Consider the following 24,103-nt stretch of genomic DNA (forward strand, 5'->3'; position numbering starts at 1 on the left):
TATAGCAAAAGTTTTAAAACCACTGAATATTTTTGCTGCCTTTTGACCGTTTAGAAAAATCTCCACCTTTCTCACTTCTCCTAAGGACAAGCTTCCACATCTTAATCATCCAGGTGTCTACCAGATTATGTGCTCTTGTGGATTATCTTATTTCGGACAAACGGGAAGATCTGCCTCTATTCGGCTAGAAGAACACTAATCTTATATTGAATACTTTAAGCCTGAAAAGTCTGGACTAGCAGAACATGCCATCTTCACCAGACACAGAGTTCATTGGAGAAAGACAAAAGTTCTTCACAAAAGTCAGTTTCTCATGGAACGCCTTTATAAAGAAACATGTGAAACTCTACTTCAACTTCATTCTCCTAATTTAAACAGATCCGACAGCTTACGTCTATCCCCTTTATGGGAGATAGTAATTTACAAATCAGCTCATCTTTCCTAACTTTTTATTGTATTGATTTATTTTTTTTATTTTTATTTTATTTTATTTTATTTTTTTTTTTTTTAAGGAAAGTTATTGACCTTTTTAGTTATCTTACACCAGCTACTTAGGTGGCGCTTTTTGGAATTGTCAATTATTGTTTAATTTGAGCTTAATGTACTGAAGATGCCTGTGACACACAGGCGAAAATTATACTATTAAATAATCTTTGTACGTGAGTTTTTTTTTCCGTTATTAATTTTGTATCGATATGTCTACTCACGGTATACCTCTTTTAAAACTTATTGCTAGACTTCACGGAGAGTCTATTTCCAAACAATCTGTTAGTTACGGTAAAGTATCGGTAAAGAAAGCCAAATGCATTAACAGATTAATATTCCTTAAACGATGTAAGATGGCCCAGGTTATTCCAACCTGTTGTAAAATAAAAGAAGTTTTTAGGTCCCCAAAAGCTCATCGGATCTACTTCAAAGCTAGTAAGTCTCTTTTAAATAATCAGCTACACGAAGCTAAAAAATATCTTGCCCTCTTAAATAGAGAAATTATGGATATAAAAAATGCTCTGGAATCTGTTTTAACGGTTGAAACTTTTACTACTGTAATGCGCATATCTTCGAGTTCTTACTTAAAGGTCTTTAATGATTCTCGTGACAAACTAAAACGCAAATTTGAATCATTGGTCAGCATACCTAGATCCAGTAATAATACTATTGATATAGATAAAGTAGTTATAAATGTTTCCGGACGTCCACTAACAGACTGTGAATGTTTTGTTTTATCAAAAGGACATGATTTCGCTGTTACGCCAAATAAGGTGCCAATTATGGATTTTTTTCATAACATAGACAGGGGTATTCGATCCTTATCCCAAAAAACAGCCAACAGATTACGTTTTGAATGCACACAAATTCTTTTTCATGCCAAGCCTCCTCGTCCTAATCTTTCTTACTCTGAGTTTAAAGCATTGAAATCACTGAAGAATAACAAGAATTTAATTATTACGAAAGCTGATAAGGGGAAGGCTGTAGTGATTCAAGATAGGAAGGAATATGAGAGAAAAATGTCTCTTTTACTTCGTGACTATTCAGCTTATAGGCCTCTTACATCGGATCCAACCCGGAGTCAATTGAAGACACTTAATTCTCTTATAGATAATGTATCTACATGGAATGAAGATCAAAAGAAAAAACTTAAAACCTTCTTCAGTCGTCCACCTAGATTGTATGGTCTTCCAAAAGTTCATAAACCAGGCATTCCGTTAAGACCAGTCGTAGATTGTATAGGTTGCCCCACTTACAAAATCTCAAAATTTTTATCAAATTTACTCTCCTCTTCAACTAGAAGAACTGATACTTATATAAAAAATACTTTGGATTTCAAAAATAAAATTGCAGATCTTCATTTGGACGTTTCTGATATCATGATCAGTTTAGATGTTTCTTTATTTACAAATGTGCCTCTTTCGGAAAGTATTGAATTACTACAACAGGAATTTCCTTCAGACATTGTAAACGTATTTGATTTTGTAATAAATTCTGGTTATTTTTCCTTTAAAAATAAGTTGTATCAACAAATTAAAGGAACGGCAATGGGTAATCCTCTTTCTCCCACTATCTCCAATTTCTTTATGGAACATTTTGAACAACGTATCTTTGACAACATTTCTCCCAGACCTACTCATTGGTACAGATATGTCAATGACATTTTTGCTGTATGGAATGGCTCTTCTGATGAACTTCAACAATTTCTCACTAAGTTAAACGCATTTCATCCTAGGATCAAGTTTACCCTAGAAGTAGAATCAAATAAACAGTTAGCCTTTTTAGATCTTCTAATTCTTCGCCAACCAGATGGTAACCTACATTTCTCAGTTTATAGAAAGAAGACTCATACAGGCCATTATATCCATGCGGAATCTCATCACCACCCCAGTCAAAAGGCAGGAACTATTAAAACACTGGTTCATCGGGCCCACTCCTTTTGTTCTTCAGACGATCTTTTACAGAAAGAACTATAATATATAACTTCTTCCTTTCTATCTAATGGTTATAAGAATTGCTTCATTAAAAGAACTTTGAGTAGTTTTAATATGTCTTCCTCTTCAAACACAGAAGAAATAACGCGCATTACTATCCCTTATGTACAAGGCATCAGTGAACATATAGCAAAAGTTTTAAAACCACTGAATATTTTTGTTGCCTTTCGACCGTTTAGAAAAATCTCCACCTTTCTCACTTCTCCTAAGGACAAGCTTCCACATCTTAATCATCCAGGTGTCTACCAGATTCCGTGCTCTTGTAGATTATCTTATTTCGGACAAACGGGAAGATCTGCCTCTATTCGGCTAGAAGAACACCAATCTTATATTGAATACTTTAAACCTGAAAAGTCTGGACTTGCAGAACATGCCATCTTCACCAGACACAGAGTTCATTGGAGAAAGACAAAAGTTCTTCACAAAAGTCAGTTTCTCATGGAACGCCTTTATAAAGAAACATGTGAAACTCTACTTCATTCTCCTAATTTAAACAGATCCGACAGCTTACGTCTATCCCCTTTATGGGAGATAGTACTTTAAAAATCAGCTCATCTTTCCTAACTTTTTATTGTATTGATTTTTTAAAAATTTTTTTATTTTATATTTTTATTTTTATTTTATTTTATTTATTTTATTTTTTTTTTTTTTAAGGAAAGTTATTGACCGTTTTAGTTATCTTACACCAGCTACTTAGGTGGCGCTTTTTGGAATTGTCAGTTATTGTTTAATTCGAGCTTAATGTACTGAAGATGCCTGTGACACACAGGTGAAAATTATACTATTAAATAATCTTTGTACGCGAGTTTTTTTTTTCCGTTATTAATTTTGTATCGATATGTCTACTCACGGTATACCTCTTTTAAAACTTATTACTTCTACATGTCAGTGTTCTCCACATCATTTCCATAATCCACTGTGTCCTGACAGTTTTAGCAAAATATCCACAAAATTTCAAGTCTCTATCCACTATAATCCCAATATCCTTCATCCCCTCCAAAATATCCCCCACCAATCCTGTACTCTGCATCCTATCTTTACTTCCCAAATTTTAGAACCTTACATTAAACTGACATCTCCACGTACACTTGCTCATTCAGACAGTCTATTTAGGCTCTCCTGATTTGCCAAGTGGTTAGCAAATCCACTTTCCAGTCAAGATGCTGTGGGTTTGAATCCCTCCAGGGGCATGGATGTTTGTGATTGTCCTGGTGGTATGACCTGTGACATCTTTACACCATGAAAATCAAAAATAACTAACAGTCTATTTAGGTCACCTTGCAAATCTATAACATCTGCTCTACTTCTCATAACTCTCTCCCCAACTTTGCATCACTTGCAAACAACTGTATACCCTTTCTAATGTCATTTACATACAAATTAAACAACAATGGCTCCAAAACAGATCCCTAGAGCATGCCACTAGTGACTTTCCTCTTCTGGGATATCACTCTCCCATACACAACCTGTTGGTACCTATCAGACAGCTGATTTCCAATCCAACGCGCTAATGTATCTAATCCCATCACCTATTTAACTACCTACTGTGTCATGTGGTAATCTATCGAAAGCCTTTGTAAAATCTAAATATACCACTGTATATGCATCCTTGTCCAATATATTCGTCACCTTGTTATAATATGCAAGCAAGTTGCTAAAACATGATCAACCTTTAGCAGACTCATGCTGTCCATTAAAGACAATTTTACTGCTAGTGTTCATCCAATTCTGAATCTTTGTCTTCACTAGCTTCTCCAATAGCTTGACCGCAACTCTAGACATGCAGATTGGCATGTAATTCGAAGTCTTAGTCATATCACCCCCTTTATTCAGTGAAACAATTTTGTCATCTTTCCACTCCTTTGGAACCTGAACTAATCTAAGACTCATGTTAGAAATGTATGGTAAACTGTTGTTAACGTCCTGGAACATTCCCTCAAGACATGCAGTGATATACCATCAAGTCCTGGGTCTTGTTGACATCAAGTTTACTCAATTTCTCATGTGCCTCCTGCTCACTCACCATCAGTGGTTCCTCCTCCATTCCCCATGGCTCTCAAGTTCTGCATCATGTTACAAGTATGGAATACTTTAATCAGCTGCTCATTTAACATAACACCTCTACTATATCCTACTCAGTATTTATTATTCTCCCATTATCACTGACCAACATCATCCTCCCATAATCATTCTTCCTTCTACTAGCCACATATTGAACAAACTCCCTAGGATTTCTTTCAGCATTATTTGCTAACTGCTGTTCATACTGCACTTTTACTACCCTTACGAAGTGAGTCACCTTCCTTGCTTGCTCTTTGTACTCCGCATGTAACTGATTATCTGCATTCATCTTGTGCTGCCTTCACATTGCCTTTTCTTCCAGATTGCATACTTCACCTCTTTAGTCATCCATTTTACACCTACTTTATTTAATCTCCTGACCTTTGGAATACACTCAATCATTTCCTCTGCCAGATAATTCCTGAGTAGAGACCAAACAGCATTGATTTCCTTCCTGTTCAATTCCTCATTCCATGATATCGCTGTAAGCTGCCTCCTGAGTTTGCCATAATCACACACATAACTCTTTCTCACAAAAGTTCTGATATGACTGGCCACCACCCAAGTGATCACTTCATGGTCACTTTCATCAACTCTAGGATGATGTGACACTTCATTTACAAATATCTTCTGATGAGATGATCAAATCCAAGACCCTCAATCCATGTGTGGCCTCTGTTACATAATGCTTAAAATTTCATTCTCTTTGGTTCCTGATGCTGTCTCTTCATTCCAGTTTGTATTACCATAATTGAAATTTCGTATAATGATCACCCTTTTCTTATTAGCCAGACCGATTTGTCTAAACATTTCCTTCTCACTGCCTTCCACATTACCAGGTCTATAGCAACACCCTACTAAATATTTCATCCTGTCCACCTCCACTTCACATCATACTGCTTCAAAACCACTATCAGTATTTGCTCCTTGCATCTCCATCCAAGATGGGCAACTCCTCAGTCATCATCAATAACACTCCTCCTCCCTTTTTTGCTTTGTCTGTCTTCGCGAAAGACTGCATATCCTTCCATCTCTCTTCCTCAGAATATCATCCTCGTTTAACCCTGTCTTACTTATACCAACAAGTTTCCGAGGAATGAACTCTATCATCGCTACAGTTTCATTCCCCTTGTTTCGAATACTTCTAGCATTTGTAAACATACTTGCTAGCTCAATTTCTCTTTATATAAAATAAGCTCGACTAACCCCACTTCTTGGACATGACTCCTCTGCACTTTCCCCTATCCATTCCTGCTTATCATCACTGACATTACATCCCTCCCTAGACCTAAATATCATCCTCACATCCTTGACTGGCTTAATACTTTCTTGTCCACTCACACATCTACTCCTGAAACCATTATCTACACTTTTCATGCAGTTGTCCTCCTGTCCTTCTCTCTTATTCTCTCTACTCGTACCACCCACCTCTCCATTTACAAACTTGCCTACCTTACTTTTCTGCTCTTCCACAACACCTCTTGCTTCCTCAGCTCTTACATTCACTTCAGTGATTCTCTTTTTTCAGCAACAGTTTCTCCAACTGACCACACCAAATCTGTTCATATATAGCCCATCTCTTTTATACAGCTTTATCTACCCCTCAAATTCATCCCACAAAATGAACTCCTTTCTCCTCTCACAACTCTGCTAGTATAGTTCAAAATCTTTGAACTATACTAGCAGAGTATAGTTCAAAAGTATAGTTCAAAATCTTTGCTTGCCTTCTAAACTCATTATCCTATCTGGGCAACATGCTGTCTACCTTACCTACCACACTGTTATCTTTCACTCTCCTTAACAGTCTCAGTACATCCCTCCTTACATTCTTCTTGTTACCAGTCAGATCATTCATGCTAACTACCACTACCAACTCTTTTGCCTACTCCTCTTATCTAATGCTTCAAGCACCCTGCTCATTCTACCTCTCAGAAAACAGACCTTATGTACTTTTCATTCACCACACTTCTTATCATCAAATCTCCATTCATTGCCACTCTCAAATCTTTCGTCTCATTCTTCCTCACATTCCCATGCAAAGCCGTGATTCTCATCAGTTCATTCCTCATACATTTAATCTCTTCTTTCATCTATGCCAACTCTGCTTTCATATCTTGAATTAGTTTTTCAGTGTCATTTATGCAAATCGCATTTTCACTGCCTTGCACATCTGCTGTCATACTGTTATTACTGTTCAAGCACTTAGCCATACTGTCAACTCTGCTTACTCCCGTAGTTACATCCATCTTTTTACCACTACCGCTTACCATTGATATCTCATAAGTATGCTGCACCTCTTACACACCCAAACTCTCTCTCATCTTTCTTATTTTTCCTCTACACATAAATCTCTTCAATCTCTCCTCAAGCATGCATACTACATTCACAGCATCTCACCATTTTCGAAAATCCTAATAAATACAGAATTATAACTACACTGAACACCTTCTGACAATCATAACTATCATGCAACAGTATTTAAAAAACTATCACTAATACCACACAACAATCTCAACAAACACATTTTTCTCTTTGCCACCTAGTGGCGAAATATATAGTTACAGTTAAATAAAGATGCAGTTTGCTATATCTATTGTGTGTGTGTGTTGCCTTCCATTGTGTTGATGATCATGAAAGTTGTTCCCTATTTGTCAATAAAACAAAAAAAAAAAAGTGTAAACTTGGTCAACCCAATTCAATTAAGATTTTTCTGATCCCTTTCTAATAAAAAATAAAGGAGACAATGTGCTAGATGTGGAATAGTTGAGAGAAAAGTCAGAAGATTGGCATTCTCTGCAAATCATGTAGCAGGATCATCTGAACACAAAAGTGGTACAAACCAAGCCAGACATAGTTCTGGAAGAGAACCAGAAATCATAATTTTTGCTATGAGTGTGAAATTTAACTAAGGCTAGAGATTTCAATGATAGTCATTACGTTATGCTTGATTCTTATCTTGAACAGAATTGCCACATCCTTTAAAAACCAAAGTTTAGATGAGGGATAACAATTTAAAATGAAATAGAGAATAAAAGTTTCTATACCTGTAAGAATTGTTTTAGTAATGAATTCATTACAGATTCTTGAATCATAAAACTGATCACAATAATATAATCTTTGAAGTGAAAAGAATAGATGTTATGAAAGTTATTTTACTCAGTTACTCAGCTTAGCCACACTCTATGTGTGTGGCTAAGGAAATCACAACATTTTGATCTGAATTGTCTACAGAACAAATAGCATCTGCAGTATTCTTAGAACAGTCACTGGTGATGAAGAAATCAAGAATGCTTAAAGATCAATGGTTAGGATATCTGATGGCCAAATAAGCAATTTGTGTGCAATTATGTCATCTCTCAAATTTAGCCGGCCTGGCTGACCGGGTGGTTAGCATATCCGCTTCCCAGTCAACAGGCTGTGGGTTCGAATCCCACGTAGGCACGGATGTTTGTTATGTCCTCTCCCAATATGGACTGGGTTGCCATGGGAGCAGTAGACCCAAAACCTCCCACAATGGGAGAGGCCTTCACCCGGTAGTGGGTAGAAAAAAATAGGCTAAAATTTTTTTTATTTTTATTTGTATGTCATCTCTACCTGCTAGATCAATGTACAGTTAAGTCTCACTAGAGCAAACTTGTAAGGATCACAGCAATGGTATGTTATGATGACTAGCTTGCTATAGTTTTTCTTTTATAGTGAAACTTGTGGAGTATTCATAACTATAAATTTACACATATGTTCACTACTAGTGGTGGTGGTGGACAGTAGATACCATCGGTGTAGATCAGTGCTTCCCAAACTGTGGGCCGTGGCCCCCTTGGAGCTGTTAGTTTTATTGAGAGGGCTGTGAAATAATGAAAACAAATTTAAAATGTTTTAAATACTAATAAAGACTAATAAGATAGATAATATCTATCTATACAAAAATATAAGATAATGTCAAATATGATGCTAAAAATGTAATATTTGCTGCATATGTTTTGTATTGAATATAAATACAATAAATATTATAATAATATATGTCTGTATTATGATTGTTTTTCAATGGGGGCAGTGAAATATTTTAATTTTTTTGAAAAAAAAATTTTTTCAAAGGGGCCTTTACATCCGTTAGTTTGGGAAGCACTGGTGTAGATGATGCAGTTCAATGTGGTTGGTGGATTGAGTGGTGGAGACAGAGAGTTGTAGAGTAAGTGCCCTCCCTCGATTAATCTGGGACTCCCTGGAAGGGTCAAGTAATAATAATAATTAACTTTTTAATAATATGTAAATCTTTCATCTTAAGTATCATAAGACATCATCAGTACATTTATAAACAACAATGTTGTTGTTTATAACTGTACTGATGATGTCTTATGATACTTAAGACGAAATATTTACATATTATTAAAAAGTTAATTAGTGTGTCATGTGTGTGAATTGATAGCTTGCTATAGTGAATATAAAAGCATAACATTTAACTGAAATTCACTATAGCAAGTTTGTTGTGGCAATGTTTGATCTAGTGTTGTGAGTCAACTGTAGTTGAAAGAGGAAATCGGTTTTGTAGAATGAAAATCTCCTAGGAACATGAGTTTATTGTTAGGAAATGATCAATAAAAGGTTGGACTGGATAATTTGTTGGACTGATTTTCTTTAAATCTTAAATTATCCAAAGATTTAAACAAAATCAATAAGTTTAGAATGACTGATATCATTAGGACGAGGAAAGTAGAGAATGAATTTAATAGAAGGTGCTTAAAAATGTTTTTAGCCCAAGAAGATCGGAAAAGATGATTTTTGTTAGACTCTGTCCTGAGATAGCATATGCATCCAAAAATGCTACCTCAGAGAGCAAGACTAAAAAATTGGGAGAACAGATTAGTTTTGATTGAAGATAGCGATGTGTGTGTGTGTGTGTGTGTGTGTGTGTGTGTGTGTGTGTGTGTGTGTGTGTGTGTGTGTGTGTTATACTCGAAAAGAAATTATATTCTTGATTTATATCCATATTTTGGTCTTGTGTGAGCAAAGAAGCTTTAGATGGTAGATGAAATTCATTGCCAAATCTGGGATCCCCATCTACATTGTCTCTTAAGTACAGGATCCAACATAAGAATGCTTATCGACTGTCTTATTTCTTATTTACCTATCAGAGCTACTGAGAGACCCACTAATGTAAAGCTGTAGAAGAAGGTTTAATATATGCTGAAATGAAATTAATTCCATGATCATGATACAAATGGAAAAGTTGCTATGATCAGTCAGTAAGGTAGAAGATATGAAAGCAGATTAGGCTGTAATGTACTGCTTGGAAAGAAGTCAACTGACCCCCCCCCCCCCCATGAGCAAGGTGCATCATGTTTGTAGCTGATATAAATTGGAGGAATATGATGCTCCCAAGTCAGTGCAACTATATCTGAATGAAATGGATGTGAGAAGGGAGCTGATAGAGTTTGAAAGAGGCATTGTGATAGGCTGCCATATTGCAAGGCTATTTGTTCAGCAAATTGTTGACAAATTGGGCCATACTAAGATGGAAGTGTGAAGGGTGTCCACTGAGGAACTGACTATGGAACTGACCATTGTCTCTTTCAGCAAGACAATGCACTGTGTCATAAGACTGCTGCTATAACTGTGTGGTTTGCAGACATGAATTTCTCAACTCCATTGAACATCTGTGGTGTGAACTGGAATGTCAGGTGAGGTCAAGGAATGCCCATCCTACAACAGCCTGGGACTCTCATTACATACCTACAGAATGAATGTCCAAAATTCCCATCAATCACTATCACATGCTTGTGGAAAGTATACCCTGTTGGATTGCTAGTCAACAGTCATTGAAGCAAATGGAGGTCCTACATCTTAAATTGGGTGTAGGTTCCTCACACTGTTGTATCTATTAACTTCTTTCCACACAGTGTATATTCAGTATATAACATCTGTAAATTACTTTTTCTAAAGATTACATTATCCATCTTGTGAAGTCAAAAACCAATTATTCAGGCATTCTTAATAAAATAAATATTTTTAAAGAAATTACAACATAGATTAAAATAAATTTTAATCTTTATAATACTTTTCGATATTTCAGCAAAGTGAAATTGCAATCATCAGAAAACACAATATAATATGATATGTGCATGCAGACACTACACTAAGTAATGAGGCTGAAACGTATCAACTGATAGTAAGCCTAAAGTTCTAAAGTTTGATGTCTCCTCTGTTTACCATTCTCCCACTTTAGACAATTTAGACCTTATTCAAGCTTAATTTTCTTCCAATATTTCAGCCTTGTTTAAGTTCTCCATGAATCTTGGCTGTTTCATTTGGTGAGGAAAATTCTAGAGGGACAGCCATGAGCTCTCTTTCTCCCCAAGTTAATTACCTCGTGGAAACTATTGAAAAGAAAGCTTTAAACTCCGTCCCACATAGACCCACTGTTTGGCTGCACTTTGGTGATGTATTTTCCATTTTACCACATGGCCTGGATGCTCTCATCATTTTTTAACATATCTAAACAATCAACATCCCAGGATTCAATTCACCTTAGAAAAAGAAAATAATAACAGTCTTCCATTCCTAATTACATGCCAGCCTGATGGATCCCTGACATTCTCTTTTTACAGAAAACCCATACACACACACATATGCTGGTAGGTACATTCACAAACATTCACACCTTTCCTCCTTTTCCAACAGTATAGGATTATTAAAACTGTTATCTGAACTAAATGAATTAGTTCAGATAATAGTGCCCTCCCCACTGAACTTGACCACATTCACAAAACCTTCTTTGCCAATGGCTGCTATTCCCACCATATCCAGAAATATATATAAAACTGTGCCAACCCCCCCACCCCTCTCCAGAACAGATACTACACCAAAGTTATTACCATTCCTTATGTCTAAGGTGCATCTGAAAAATTAAAAAATCTTAAAAAATACAACCTGACAACCACTTACAGACCATATAAAAATTAGCATCCCTTATCTGGTCCACCAAAGACCAGCCACACTCCCTAGACCTGCCAGGTGTTTACCAGGTCCCTTGCAGTTGTAAACTATCCTACTATGGCCAAACAAGCAGGACAGCCAACATCAAAATTGCTGAACATGGGATTATATTCATTTCCACTACTAAAGCCATTCAGAACTTGCTGACCATGTTTTGGACACCTGCCATAGGATATACTGGAAGAAGGCCACTCTACAACATTGCAGCAAATATAAATACAAAAGACTTTTCCTTGAATCTGCTTCTGCCTTAGGAAACTACCCAAACCTCAACAAATTTTGTTGCATGAAATTTCTCCAAATTTAGGAAGTTCTCATCCTCTCTACTTCAGCCCAACAGCGAATTCCACTCATTTTAACCACTAGGGGACACTATTTAGGACTTTAGGCTTACTCTCAGTTGACATGTTTCAGCCATGTTACTTAGTGTAGTGTCTGTGTGCACATATCATATTATATTGTGATCCTTGTTATTAAGATCCGCTAAGGATAGTGTTGCTTTCTTCAAATACGCAGGTGTTTATAGCATACCATGTACATGTGGACATACCTACATGTCGGAGATGTCAATCATAATACAACAGCCACCTCAGGGTTAGCACGTCATTTCTCAACTTCAAACCATTCAGTAGATTGGGATAACAGTTCCATGCCATATATCAAAGAGGATTTTAGATGTAGAACCTTTAAAGAAGCTGCAGTAGTCATACGAACAGGAAATAATCTCAATAGAAAAAAACAGGGAATAATATTAAAAGACATGTGGAAAATCTATTAAATTCATTAAGTTTAACGGAACTAAATTATGCAAAAAATTATAAAACGCGACTTAATAACAATAGCTAAGTCTTCACGCCTAATGCATGTGATGTCACGCATGCACTCCAATTTGACTGTTTTTAAACCGTTACTTCATTTTTTTTTTTTTTTTTTTTTTTTTTTTTTTTTTTTTTTTCCGCATTTAATACTAGCATTACCTTCCTAGTCTTGACAAAGCTAGACAGTTACAGCTAGCGAAACTAGTAGACGATTTGTATAAATGTTTATTAAATCCATTGTCTTAAAAATCAAATAGTTTATTTCAATTTTAATGAAAAGGACCAAATAACTTTCAGTAAATTTATTTTAGTTAATGTTAGCCTATGTTGTAATTTCCTTAAAAAATACAGTTATGAATAACCAATCAATCAGCCTTGCCACCAGAATTCATAATAAAAGTGTAGTAAAAAAAGTGCTGTGACAGTGAATGAGTTTAAGGCGAGGTATGATAGATACTGTATGAATGTCAAATAGTTGTGATGAATATGATTTGGGGCCTCCCTCGATGAGTCCAATGACTCCCTGGAGTTGCCTGTAATAATAGTAATAATAATAGTAATAGTAAATTTCTTGTGGAGCTTGTATCCTTAATATGTTTTGCTACTAATTTCATTTTATTTGGAGTAAAAAATTATCTGGACTCAGCCTTCATCTAAACTTGAATGTGAAGCCACCTAGTGTGATATGTGCATTTTCTGAATAATTGAATTTTGCAAAATGATTTTTGGACTAATTATCATGAAAAAATAATAATAATTTGCCTTACTACTATATAACATATTTTCTGTAGAGGATTGATATGGTTCCTGAACTGCTAAGCTCTAATTTGTGCTCCTTACGAGGTAATGAGGAGAGGTGAGTTTTTCCCCTTTATATATTACAAATTTTTTAATTCACACTGATTTTCCTTTTAATTTTTCTTTATTTTTCCTAAACATTATTATTACTATTAATTTTTTTTTAATATTGGTTTTTACAAACCTGCAGAAGTGTTATTGACAAAAAAGCCAGCTAATAATAATAATGTATTTTTCTTCTTCTTTCGGGCTTCTCCACTTGTCAACAGCTGTCTGTTCTCAAATTCCACTCTGTACAATTCATGCAGTCTTCATCCCATAAGCGTCTGTTCTCTATCACTTTCACAATGCTCCCTTTCCATGTAGCCCTTGGTCTTCATGAGCTACATGGTCAAATACCATTTTTCTTCTGTCAATCTCTGAATGTGTCCATACCACTTCAAAGCACGTACCTCTATCCTTTCCATCAAGCTATTCAGCTTTCATCTCTGTTCGAATATATGCATTTTTTAGGCAAATCATATAGGTATCTCTCATACTTCATCTGAAATAATCAATTTCCACAACTTCTACTCATTTCCTGTGGCTGTTAGTGTTCAACACTCACATCCATAGGTCATTATGCTCTTTATAATCACACGATACAGCAATATACCATAGATTCCTTGAGATCTAATAGCCACCTCGTGCCTATCCTGTTCAAAACACTATATCCACTTTACACTGACACACTGACCAGACTTGTGCATCATGGAGCTAATAATAATATTTTAATAATAAGTAACTTACTTATCTCTGTCTCTAAAACTATATTCCACATAAAAATGTGCATAAATTCAGATGAGAGAACACGAGACAAAAGAAAATATCTTATTGAATATGTCATTGTTGATAATGATATTTTCAGACTTGTTTTGGATACAAAGGTGTTCAAGGACTTGAAATAGAAAGTGGTCATCTATTTAAAGAAAAAAAAAATTGCTAACACCTTTTATCCTCGAAAGGAAGTAGGCAAGATCATTCAGGCCCTAATCAGCTTTTGAAGACTAGTGATCATCTTGTCTCCACACTGATCTTGCATTCTTTAATCGGCATCTACCAATATACTAAGGGAGGAGACTATTGCAGACAGCTGCTGCCACCTCATGGTTCCTAACACTGTATAATATTGTCTGAAATAGTGTGAGTTTATAGTCTAATTTCTTGAGTTATGGGATTAAAAACTAGAATTTTCAGGAGGAAAAAACCTGCCTGCCTGCCTATGTGCCAGAGATCAACTGACTCAGGAACTGGTTGAAGAAAGGCTTAGAAAAGTTTCTATAGTCAGTGAATGCAAACTTAAAATGGTCTGTTTGTCGACTGGTACTTATTTTAATTAGTACAAGTGTGTGTGTGTGTGTGTGTGTGTGTGTGTGTGTGTGTGTGTGTGTGTGTGTGTGTGTGTGTTCGTTCAAAATAAAACACAAAAAGATTTTTTAAATAATCAAAGTGCAGCAGTTTTCAGAATTGAACTACAGATTCAATATAAAAATTTGTTTGAGAAAAAAGGAAAACAGTTTAAAAATAACTAATTTTGTGACTATTGAAAGTGGGAAATATGATGAAGTTAGCTTCAAAGATAGAAAAATTACTTTAAAATGGAATCGAAGTTAGAAGAAGTCCTTAAAAAAATAAAATCAGACTGAAATATACCATAGATTCTGGTTAATCAGGATAGTTTTTTTAACCATGGAACATCCTATGGAGTGATGAAGTGCGTTTTCATGTTTGTGGAACAGTAAACAATCAAAACTGTTGCATTTGGGCTGCAGAGATAATCCCTGTGCATTTTGACTAGTTCCATTACATTTGCTAAAGATCATTTATGGCCAAGTTTATTGGGCTGTTTTTCCTTGGAAGAAATCCATTGAACCTAACCTGTGACTTGCACATTCATGGCTATGCATTATTTGGACATCTTGAGCAATATCATCCTACAACTGCAGCCTAAACACAATAGTGCTGATGCAAGACAGAGCACTTCCCCACACAGGATGTGAAGTTCAACAATTATTGCATCAATATTTACAGAGTATTGAGTAATCACTTGCTCATTTTCTATGAAATGGCCACTGTATTCACCAGACCGTAACCTCTGTTAAAATGTTGTTCTATTGTTATATATCGATGTTTTTCTACTTTTTTATATCTTTATACTCAATTAGTTGTTTTACCTTTATATTTATCCTTTCTTACTTAAATCTATCCTTCTATCATCTATTATCCTACCGGCTGCTCTATTGTTATATATTTATCTTTCGTTATTTATTTTATTGTTATTTATTCTTTCTTCTCTTACTTTAATCTTATTTTTATATCTTGGATTGTTTCTTCTTTGGATACAAGCAAATTTATATTTTGCTGCACCAGCCAGTATCCTATAGTAGAAAAGATCCTTACTCAGGGAGACAATAGTAGATTCTTAACTTTCTTACACAATATCTTATTTAAACTTATGTATAGATTCAGATTATTGCAGTCGTGACCTAAATCTATATTTTATATTCACTCTCTAAATCCTTCCCGCCAAAATAGGTTCTATTTTTATAAGGTGGTAATTTGGAATCATAATCAGGCACAACTTAGGTTCAGGAAAATATGACATGTTTATTGGAATATCTAATACACATTGCAAACACATACACTTAATTATGCTCAATAGTAAATAAAACTCGAACTAAGAGATTAACACATTCGAACTAATTAAAACTTGTAAGGCAAGCCAAACACAGTAATTACACATTGGGATATAAAGTAAACAATGTTAAGTTAAGCATATTCCTTTCAGTAGTATTACTCGTAAGAACAAAACTAACAACCATTCAAATGTTACTGAGATACTCATCATCATCATCATACGTATCAAGGATTTAGGCCTAGTATGGCCTGTTCCGGCCTTAGAAGTCATCGTTGAATCGTTTAAGAGGATGTCCTGGTTTTCTTTTTCCTAATGGCTTGTACTTTAAGGCTTGTTTTGGTAATCTTTCTGTTTTCATTCTTTGAATGTGTTCCATCCATTTATGTTTATATTTTTTTTAATTTTTTCAATTACTGGTTCTTGGTTTAATTCTTTCTTAATGAGATACTAAATTCTACTTTTCTTATCGCATCAAGTTAATCCTATCACATACAAAATTACAAAAAGATCTCTTCTAAACAATTCTTCTTACTCTCTAATCAGAAAGTTAACCTTGTTAACTTTCTGATTAGAGACTGTTCACAGAGTTCCTTAGAATAAAGTTCTAAATTTCACAATCATAAACAATCTTCTTTCTTCTAATGAACATTCACACAAAATTAGAGCAATAGCTCCTTACCGACTTTTTTCCTGCGTCGTTCTGCACCATGTGTTTATCTGGATATTTCTCATCTATTTTGGCTGTCTATACGCCAACGTAGCAGTTACACTATCTTCATTCTTTCTGCTGGAAACGGACTCGAAATCTTTGCGTTCCAGGAACAACTCGATGGGGCTTTTCAGCGACGGCTTGATTCTGCTAGGAGTGGAATTTTTACCTTCAGCTTTGCATAGAATCCAGCTTCATTTCTTTATGAAAGCTCGCTGTCCAACATCACAGACTTCACTCCCCCCCCCCTACGCAAAACTGCCCACCAACTTCCGAACCACCCAACAGGAAAACGATAAGACAGGAGTTCAAGAGAAAAAGCCATGTGTTCCAGGCTCAACCCCTTTTTATACTCCTATAGAGTGCCCTTTTTTGCACACGATCCTTACTAATTTTACCCTTTGGCTTATCCTTCATTTCTACGACACTGATATGCTCGGATTCATGGAATACATGGTTACGTGATTTTCCGAATAGGCTATACCTGCCAGTGTTACGCTGTACGCGTGTAGCTTTAGGCCTTCCAGGAATTAATACTTAACAGCTTTATGATGACTCACAATAGATTTTACATAGCTTAAGTAAGGCTTAAATTTAATTCACATTATCCTTCTTTTTTAAGACATATACAAAATGAAATCTCAAATTAATCACAATAGCTTAAATATAAGGTGCTTAAATAAAGAACACATATTTTTGCATAAAGTGAGGAAGTTTCACTTTTAATTACAACTGATGTGCAGGTATTTCTCTATGTTTGCAATTTTTATATGTTAGACCCTAAATGGATGATTTCTTTCCAAGATTCCTTCATTCAAGATCTAACACCTCTGTGACATTTGGCTTTAGTCACTTCTAAAGCATTATAAAATTCTTCATCTGGCAGATTTGAAAGACAAAATCACGCATCATGTGTGAAACCTTTCAACAGATCAGCTGTGTTCTTTTGTAGACAATGCTGTATGGCGGTATCAGCTGTTGGTTGTGCACAAAAGCCGACCCATTAAATATCACCTCCATTCATTATCCAGATCTATCTCCTTGCAGCATGTCAGTTCTATGTGATGTTTATTTGCATCACATTATTTTATAAGCATCATTTATTAACCTCATTTGTCATTGACTCTGAATCATTTTACAATTACATACCATCTGGTTCACATTAATGTAATTTTCTCCTGCTCTCAGCGCCGTATTTCCCATATCAGTCATTTTTTTTAATTTTTTTTTTATTGTCAAAATCTCTTTCCTGTTACTTAAAAATAAAGAGCTACTAAGCTTCATTTCGGCAATGAAAATTACTTAAACTAAGGGGATATTAAATCCCACATAGTTTTAAAACCGAATAAGAAACTCAAAGATTGGAATCAGAGAGTTTCTTGTCGAATATAGTAAACTATAAAGTATCGGCGACACTAGCGTTAGCAAATGCAAGTGATCCTAGTACGTAGTACAATACCGGACGACTCGTTGCAAAGGTGGGGGAAGTTCAGATCGCTAAGAATAGCGATCTGAACTTATTCGCTAGTGTCGCCGATACTTTATAGTTTACTATATTCGGCAAGAAACTCTCTGATTCCAATCTTTGAGATTTAATATCCCCTTAATTTAAGTAATGTTTACATTGCCGAAATGAAGCTTATTAGCTCTTTATATTTAAGTAACTTAATGGTTGCACCTGTTTGGATAACTCGTTCGCAGAGTATATAAGTTCTTTTCGCTATACACTTTGGTATTAGGTCTAGCTACTCACTGATGAAGCCTCAAAAAAGGCTGAAACCGGTCTGGGTAGTGACCTCCCTCCATAATGTAATAACAGCATACATTTCCTAGGAAATGTGTTTTTACATTATGGAAAATACCTAAGAATAGCGATCTGAACTTCCCCCACCTTTGCAACGAGTCGTCCGGTATTGTACTACGTACTAGGATCACTTGCATTTGCTAACGCTAGTGTCGCCAATACTTTATAGTTTACTATATTCGGAAAGAAACTCTCTGATTCCAATCTTTGAGTTTCTTATTCGGTTTTAAAACTATGTGGGATTTAATATCCCCTTAATTTAAGTAATCTCTTCCCTGTGATCTTGTTAGGGTACTCACCAAGTTTGAGGGTATTTTCTCTACTGGTTCTCTCTCTCTCTCTCTCTCTCTCTCTCTCTCTCTCTCTCTCTCTACAGATTGCTCTGAATAACGGTACTTGAATCTGAAACTTGAGAATGAGTTTCTCTGGACTTTTCCATGTGTAAAATTAGTAAGAAGATCAACTATGGAACAAGAATCACTGAATCCATATTGATGATTAATCATTAAATAACTGGTGGGTCTCCAAGTAGTGAAGCAGTTGGCTATAGTAATGACTTTTTCCATTATTTTTCAAAGTATTGAGGTCAGAGCAGTAAGGCTGACTTAATGTGCTGTGCATTTTGGGATATTAGAGCATTGGATATGAAGTCATCTAATAAGTAGCCTAGTTTAATTAATTACTTCATGTGCACACTTGTTTGTTCACTCTTGTTTAACAATGAAAGCAAGATTATAATTTCTTGATGATTTTCACTATCACTGTGGAAAGCATTATAAATGTATTAAGTTCCATCAATGTTAGGCTTTACCAGCCTCATTACTTTTCTGCTGATGATAAAACTAAAAGTTACTGCTGCTTTAGTTTCTTTACATAATAATAAATAGTGTGTCATTCTGACAGGGTAGTTTGAAAAAAAGTATATTAATCTAGCAATCTGAATAATTTAATCTAGCAGTAAAATTTGTGCATACACAAATTATGTAAAGGCATTTAAATGAATTTATACATTTTACATCATGTTATAAAAGAAAATGTTATTCAACCTGATATCAAAAATAATAAATATTGAACATAGCACTTTACAGTGTGTAATACTCCTAAATAAATCTGCTATATAATATTCAGAACTGTAACCAAATTGAATAATTACTATAACAAATTTGGTCTGAAAATAAGATGGAGGTGATTAATCATTAAGTAACTGCTTCACTACCTGGAGACCCTGGTGGGTCTCCAGGTAGTGAAGCAGTTGACTATAGTAATGACTTTTTCCATTATTTTTGAGAGTATTGAGGTCAGAGCAGTAGGGCTGACTTAATGTGCTGTGCATTTTGGGATATTAGAGCATTTGTAGAAAGATACATGTAGTAATTAACAATTATGACAGTGATTTCAAGGCTTTAGGAGACATGAACATTTTGAAATTTTCCTATAGTTTTCAGTTTTCAATGTAGAAAAAAAAAAGTCACATGAAACAATGATTCAATTAGAAAGAAATAATTTGCACTTTATCTGTTAACTTCCTTTTGTATAAGTTTTTGATTTGTCTTACAGTTCAGTGAGAAGTTTGACTACACAAAGTGAGTAATTATATTTATTATGTGGGTGGTCTGAAAAGTTATCTGTCTCGACCATAGATGGCAATACTATAGGCAAGGTTTTTTTTTCTAAGTTGGTACATCTGTCATAAGTAAGTACATCTGAAATTGTAAGTCATTCTATCAAGTAGTTTGTTTTATAAAGCTGTCTGGAGCAAAAGTGTTGTTGTCTATATCCCTTGAAATGGATAAAATTGAGTATTATGCAGTTATCAAGTTCTTTGTAAAAGAAGGTTTAACGGCAAAAGAAATTCATTCGAAGTTCATAAAAGTTCATGGGCACTCTTCTCCTTTGTTTTCAATTAAGAAATGGGCTGCCAAGTTTAAACGTGGCCATACCAGCCTTCAAGATGATCCACGTGAAGACATCCGAAAAGTGTAACAACACCAGAAATCATTGATCAAGTGCACAATATGGTATTGGATGATGGGCGAGTCAAAGTGCGTGAAATTGCTGAGAATATAGGCATTTCAAAAGAACGTGTAGGATATATTTTGCATAAAGAATTGCAAATGAAAAAGCTTTGTGCAAGATGGGTGCTGCGCTTGCTCACAGCAGATCAAAAATGCAGCACTCCCATGAAAATCTCTGAACAGTGCTTGGAGCGTTTTAACAAGAATAAAACTGAGTTTTTGCGTTGATTTATTACTATATGAGACTTGGATTCACCATTACAGATCAAAATCCAAACAGCAGTCAAAACAGTGGACAGAAGTCAGTTCGGTGCCAAAGAAGACAAAATCGGTTACATCCGCAGAAAAGGTCATGGCATCGGTGTTTTGGGATGCTAAAGGCATTTTGCTAATTAATTATCTTGAAAAGGTTAAAACAATAACCCTGGAATATTATTCCAATCTTTTAACCAGACTAGACAAAAAAAATCATCTTTCATCAGGACAATGCACCTGCCCACAAAAGTGTTTTGGCAGTGGGAAAATTAAGGGATCTGCACAATGAATTGTTGGAACATCTGGCCTATTCCCTAGATTTGGCTCCATCTGACTTCTGTCTCTTCCTAAAACTAAAACTCTTTCTCGCTGGTCAGCATTTTTCTTTGAATCAAGAAGAGATTGCAGCTGTAGAGGGGTATTTTGCAGATCTTACTGAGAACCACTATAGAGATGGGATAATGGCACTGGAGCATCACTGGAATAAATGTATTAGTCTTAAGGGAGATTATGTTGAAAAATAAAAATAATTTTGAAATTATAAATCCGTTATTTCATTGTTAGGCCGAGAACTTTTCAGACCACCCTCGTATTTTATTAGCAAAGTTCATTTCAATAGTGATGATGACATATAGTAAAATACTTTAGTTTCTTATAAATTCTCCCTACAGTTCAAATAATGGTTATATTTTGTTTGTCACCTTCCTATTTATCATCATGTAATAAATCCTAAAATACATCATTATCAGGAATTTGATGATGAAGTATTGTTAATTAGCTTATCTGGACCTGAATGTTAACTTTTTGCTATGAAAGGAAGGTGTCTTTAATTTTTGGAGTATTTTTCACCAATACTTTGAAAGAACTTATATGAATATGCTTATATACTTTCTGTTTGAAAATTATTCTCTTTTTATTTATTTTTTTTATTTTTAAGGTTTGCTTTTTCTTGTATTTGGGAGATGACTCCAAATGCTGATATTGTTAACACTACATTTTTCAAGTCCATTATTAAGTCAAGGGTATGTAAAAACAATTATTATTTACTTGAATATAAATTATTTGGATTTCATTTTTCTTTGATGCTGTTATCTTATCCAGTATTTGTTTGTTGAGGTTCTTGTAAGATACTGGTGTGATGATTGTCTCATTTTTTAAAGATTTTAATATTCAGATATTGAATATAGATTTTTCTAGCATTAATTCCATTATAATGACTTGCATCTGTTAAGTAAAATAGATATCTGTTTTATCTACAGGCAGCTTTAACATATGCAGAAGCACAGCTGAAGATAGATGATAAAGATAACCATGATGAACTATCGTTAAGTTTAAGAGGACTGTGTCAGCTGTCCAAAATTTTGAAACAGAGGAGAATAGATAATGGGTGAGTATGTTGTGAATGCCTATGTATGTGAATCTGTGTGCTCAACATGAGCTCTATAAACAAACACAAGGATACTTGAAGTACAAATTACTTTTGAGACATGTTTTATTATATTGATGTTTGTATTTATTTTTCTATTCTCAACCTTATCAATAGAAGGGATCCGAATACTATTCGTAGATTTTTTTTGTTAATTCTTGATGATATCAACATAGATGACAAACCATTGTGCGTAATATGTCCTGTGCTTCTCATCCGTCTAGGATGGGTTGAGTCCCCTCCTAATGAGGGGTTACTGACGTATTAATGCAGCTGGTTTGCCACTCCTCTGCTGCATCCCCTAAGGGCGATATTCATGACTGTATCCATGTGTGTTTACAGGGCCGGTTTGCCTGCTTGCCGGATGGACCCCCCCCCCCCCCGATAAACTGGGGGGTACCTGGTGTCCACGCCTAAGACCAGCTAACTTGGCTATGGCTGAGGAAGATCCTTAAACTCCTCACGTTGTTGACAGGAATCAAACCTAGGACACTCCTTCCCCAAGCATAATATGGTTGCAAAGGGCATAGCCACTAGGCTAACCATGCGAGCGAGCGTAATATCAATAATAAAATTATATTTGTCTTCCTGTTGGATGGTGGTTATCAATATTTAGTGCTGATAACCTCCTAAAAATTCAGGAATGAACACTGGATTTGTAAATTTACCAAGAGAAACATGTATTGAGAAAACATTGTTGAAGTAGATCAGAAAAACAATATTATTTAAAGGAGATTATAGACAGCATTTACAGCTTGAAACTTGCCCTGCCTCGTATTTTCTACTGCTATACTGAGTGTAAAGATATCTTTTAAGGATAAAGTAGTTCATCAAACTAGTCAGCACTAAAGTGATGATACTACAGAAGGCAATGGGTAAGCCAGTGAATAACCTTGCTGAATTACTCTGATAAGTGGGTCTGAAGTAAACTGTATTATTGATGGCAGGGCTAGACCTGAGGGAATACACAGCAGGCACCTGGTATTTTCTTGTGTTCACTTGTCAGTGTTTTTGGCTGAATACAACAGCCTGCTTTCTGCCCTCTGGACTGTGAGTGCAGATCTCAGTGTGACATGGATATTTGTGAATGTCTTCAAGTGATGGGTGAGTTTCATTATTCACCATAAGATCCTTGTTGGAAACCTGAAGCAACTTCTAGCATCCTATAGCACATCCAACAGCATGCTATAGATTTCAAACCTTTCATGGCTGGGAGTGTCTTAAAAAATTAACAAAGCAATTGTTCGATATGTTCTTCATATACTGAAGCTCATAATGGCTATAGAAATATTCAATACAGTATCTGATCTGATTTTCCCTTTTATTTGTTTCTGACCATAGATGACTTTGTAGGCATTGCCCACAAAGTATTCCTGGTGAGATTTTTACTGGGTAGTTCACCATTGCTTTCCCCGACCCCCAGTTTTATCCGGGCTTTGGACATATTCATCACTGTAATCCATGTGTGTGTGTGTTCATGGGGCTGGTTTTCCTATTCTGGGGGACGAAAAACCCGAGTTTCTGGGTGAAAAAAAAAACTCCTACCTCCATATGAGACCGTCTAACTCACCTTTAGTCGAAAGAGACCAGATAAAAGTTCCTTGCGTCGCTGACAGGAATTGAACCCAAGTCTTTCCAACCAAAGAGCTTCGTCTATACTGACTGAGCTACAGAGGCTCTAATACAGTATCACCATGATCAAAACAGAAGTTAACTGTTAGTGGATTTTTTCATTATTCTGAAAGGACTAAGTCCTATTTTTAAAATAAGTTGAATGAGCTAAGAGATAAAACAAAGTAACATAACAGGTTCAAGAACTGAAGGGATGTTCTCAGGAATGAAGAAAACTTATATCCATGTAGCTCAGAATTTTCTTACTGATGTTAGTGTACAGGAGGAAATGATGATGACAACAACCAGTGCAACAAAACTGTAAAAGGTTTCAGTGTGCTGATAGATTTTTCTTTTATGCCGAAGTGTGAGGAAAAATATGATAACAAGGGGGTGTATTTATTATTTTTTTGTGAATTATTTGAATATAGAAAAGTAACTGTTGAAGTGGGTTTC

General features: G+C 35.3%; 1 protein-coding gene across 2 annotated transcripts in view; it reads left to right on the plus strand.

Annotated features, from left to right (window-relative positions):
* Dis3 (exosome complex exonuclease RRP44-like protein Dis3) overlaps positions 1-24,103 on the plus strand; it is a 310,868-nt gene that overhangs the window by 197,644 nt on the left and 89,121 nt on the right. For both annotated transcript variants that reach the window (XM_090392656.1, XM_090392657.1), the window contains 3 exons: positions 13,144-13,208; positions 21,548-21,632; positions 21,870-21,997. In XM_090392656.1, the coding sequence (XP_090248782.1) occupies positions 13,144-13,208; positions 21,548-21,632; positions 21,870-21,997 (278 nt within the window). The remainder of the gene's footprint in view (positions 1-13,143; positions 13,209-21,547; positions 21,633-21,869; positions 21,998-24,103) is intronic.

This window comes from Typopeltis vanoorti, chromosome 5, assembly GCF_054136105.1.
Source record: "Typopeltis vanoorti isolate ZY-2024b chromosome 5, IOZ_Tvanoo_1.0, whole genome shotgun sequence".
NCBI lineage: Eukaryota > Metazoa > Arthropoda > Arachnida > Uropygi > Thelyphonidae > Typopeltis > Typopeltis vanoorti.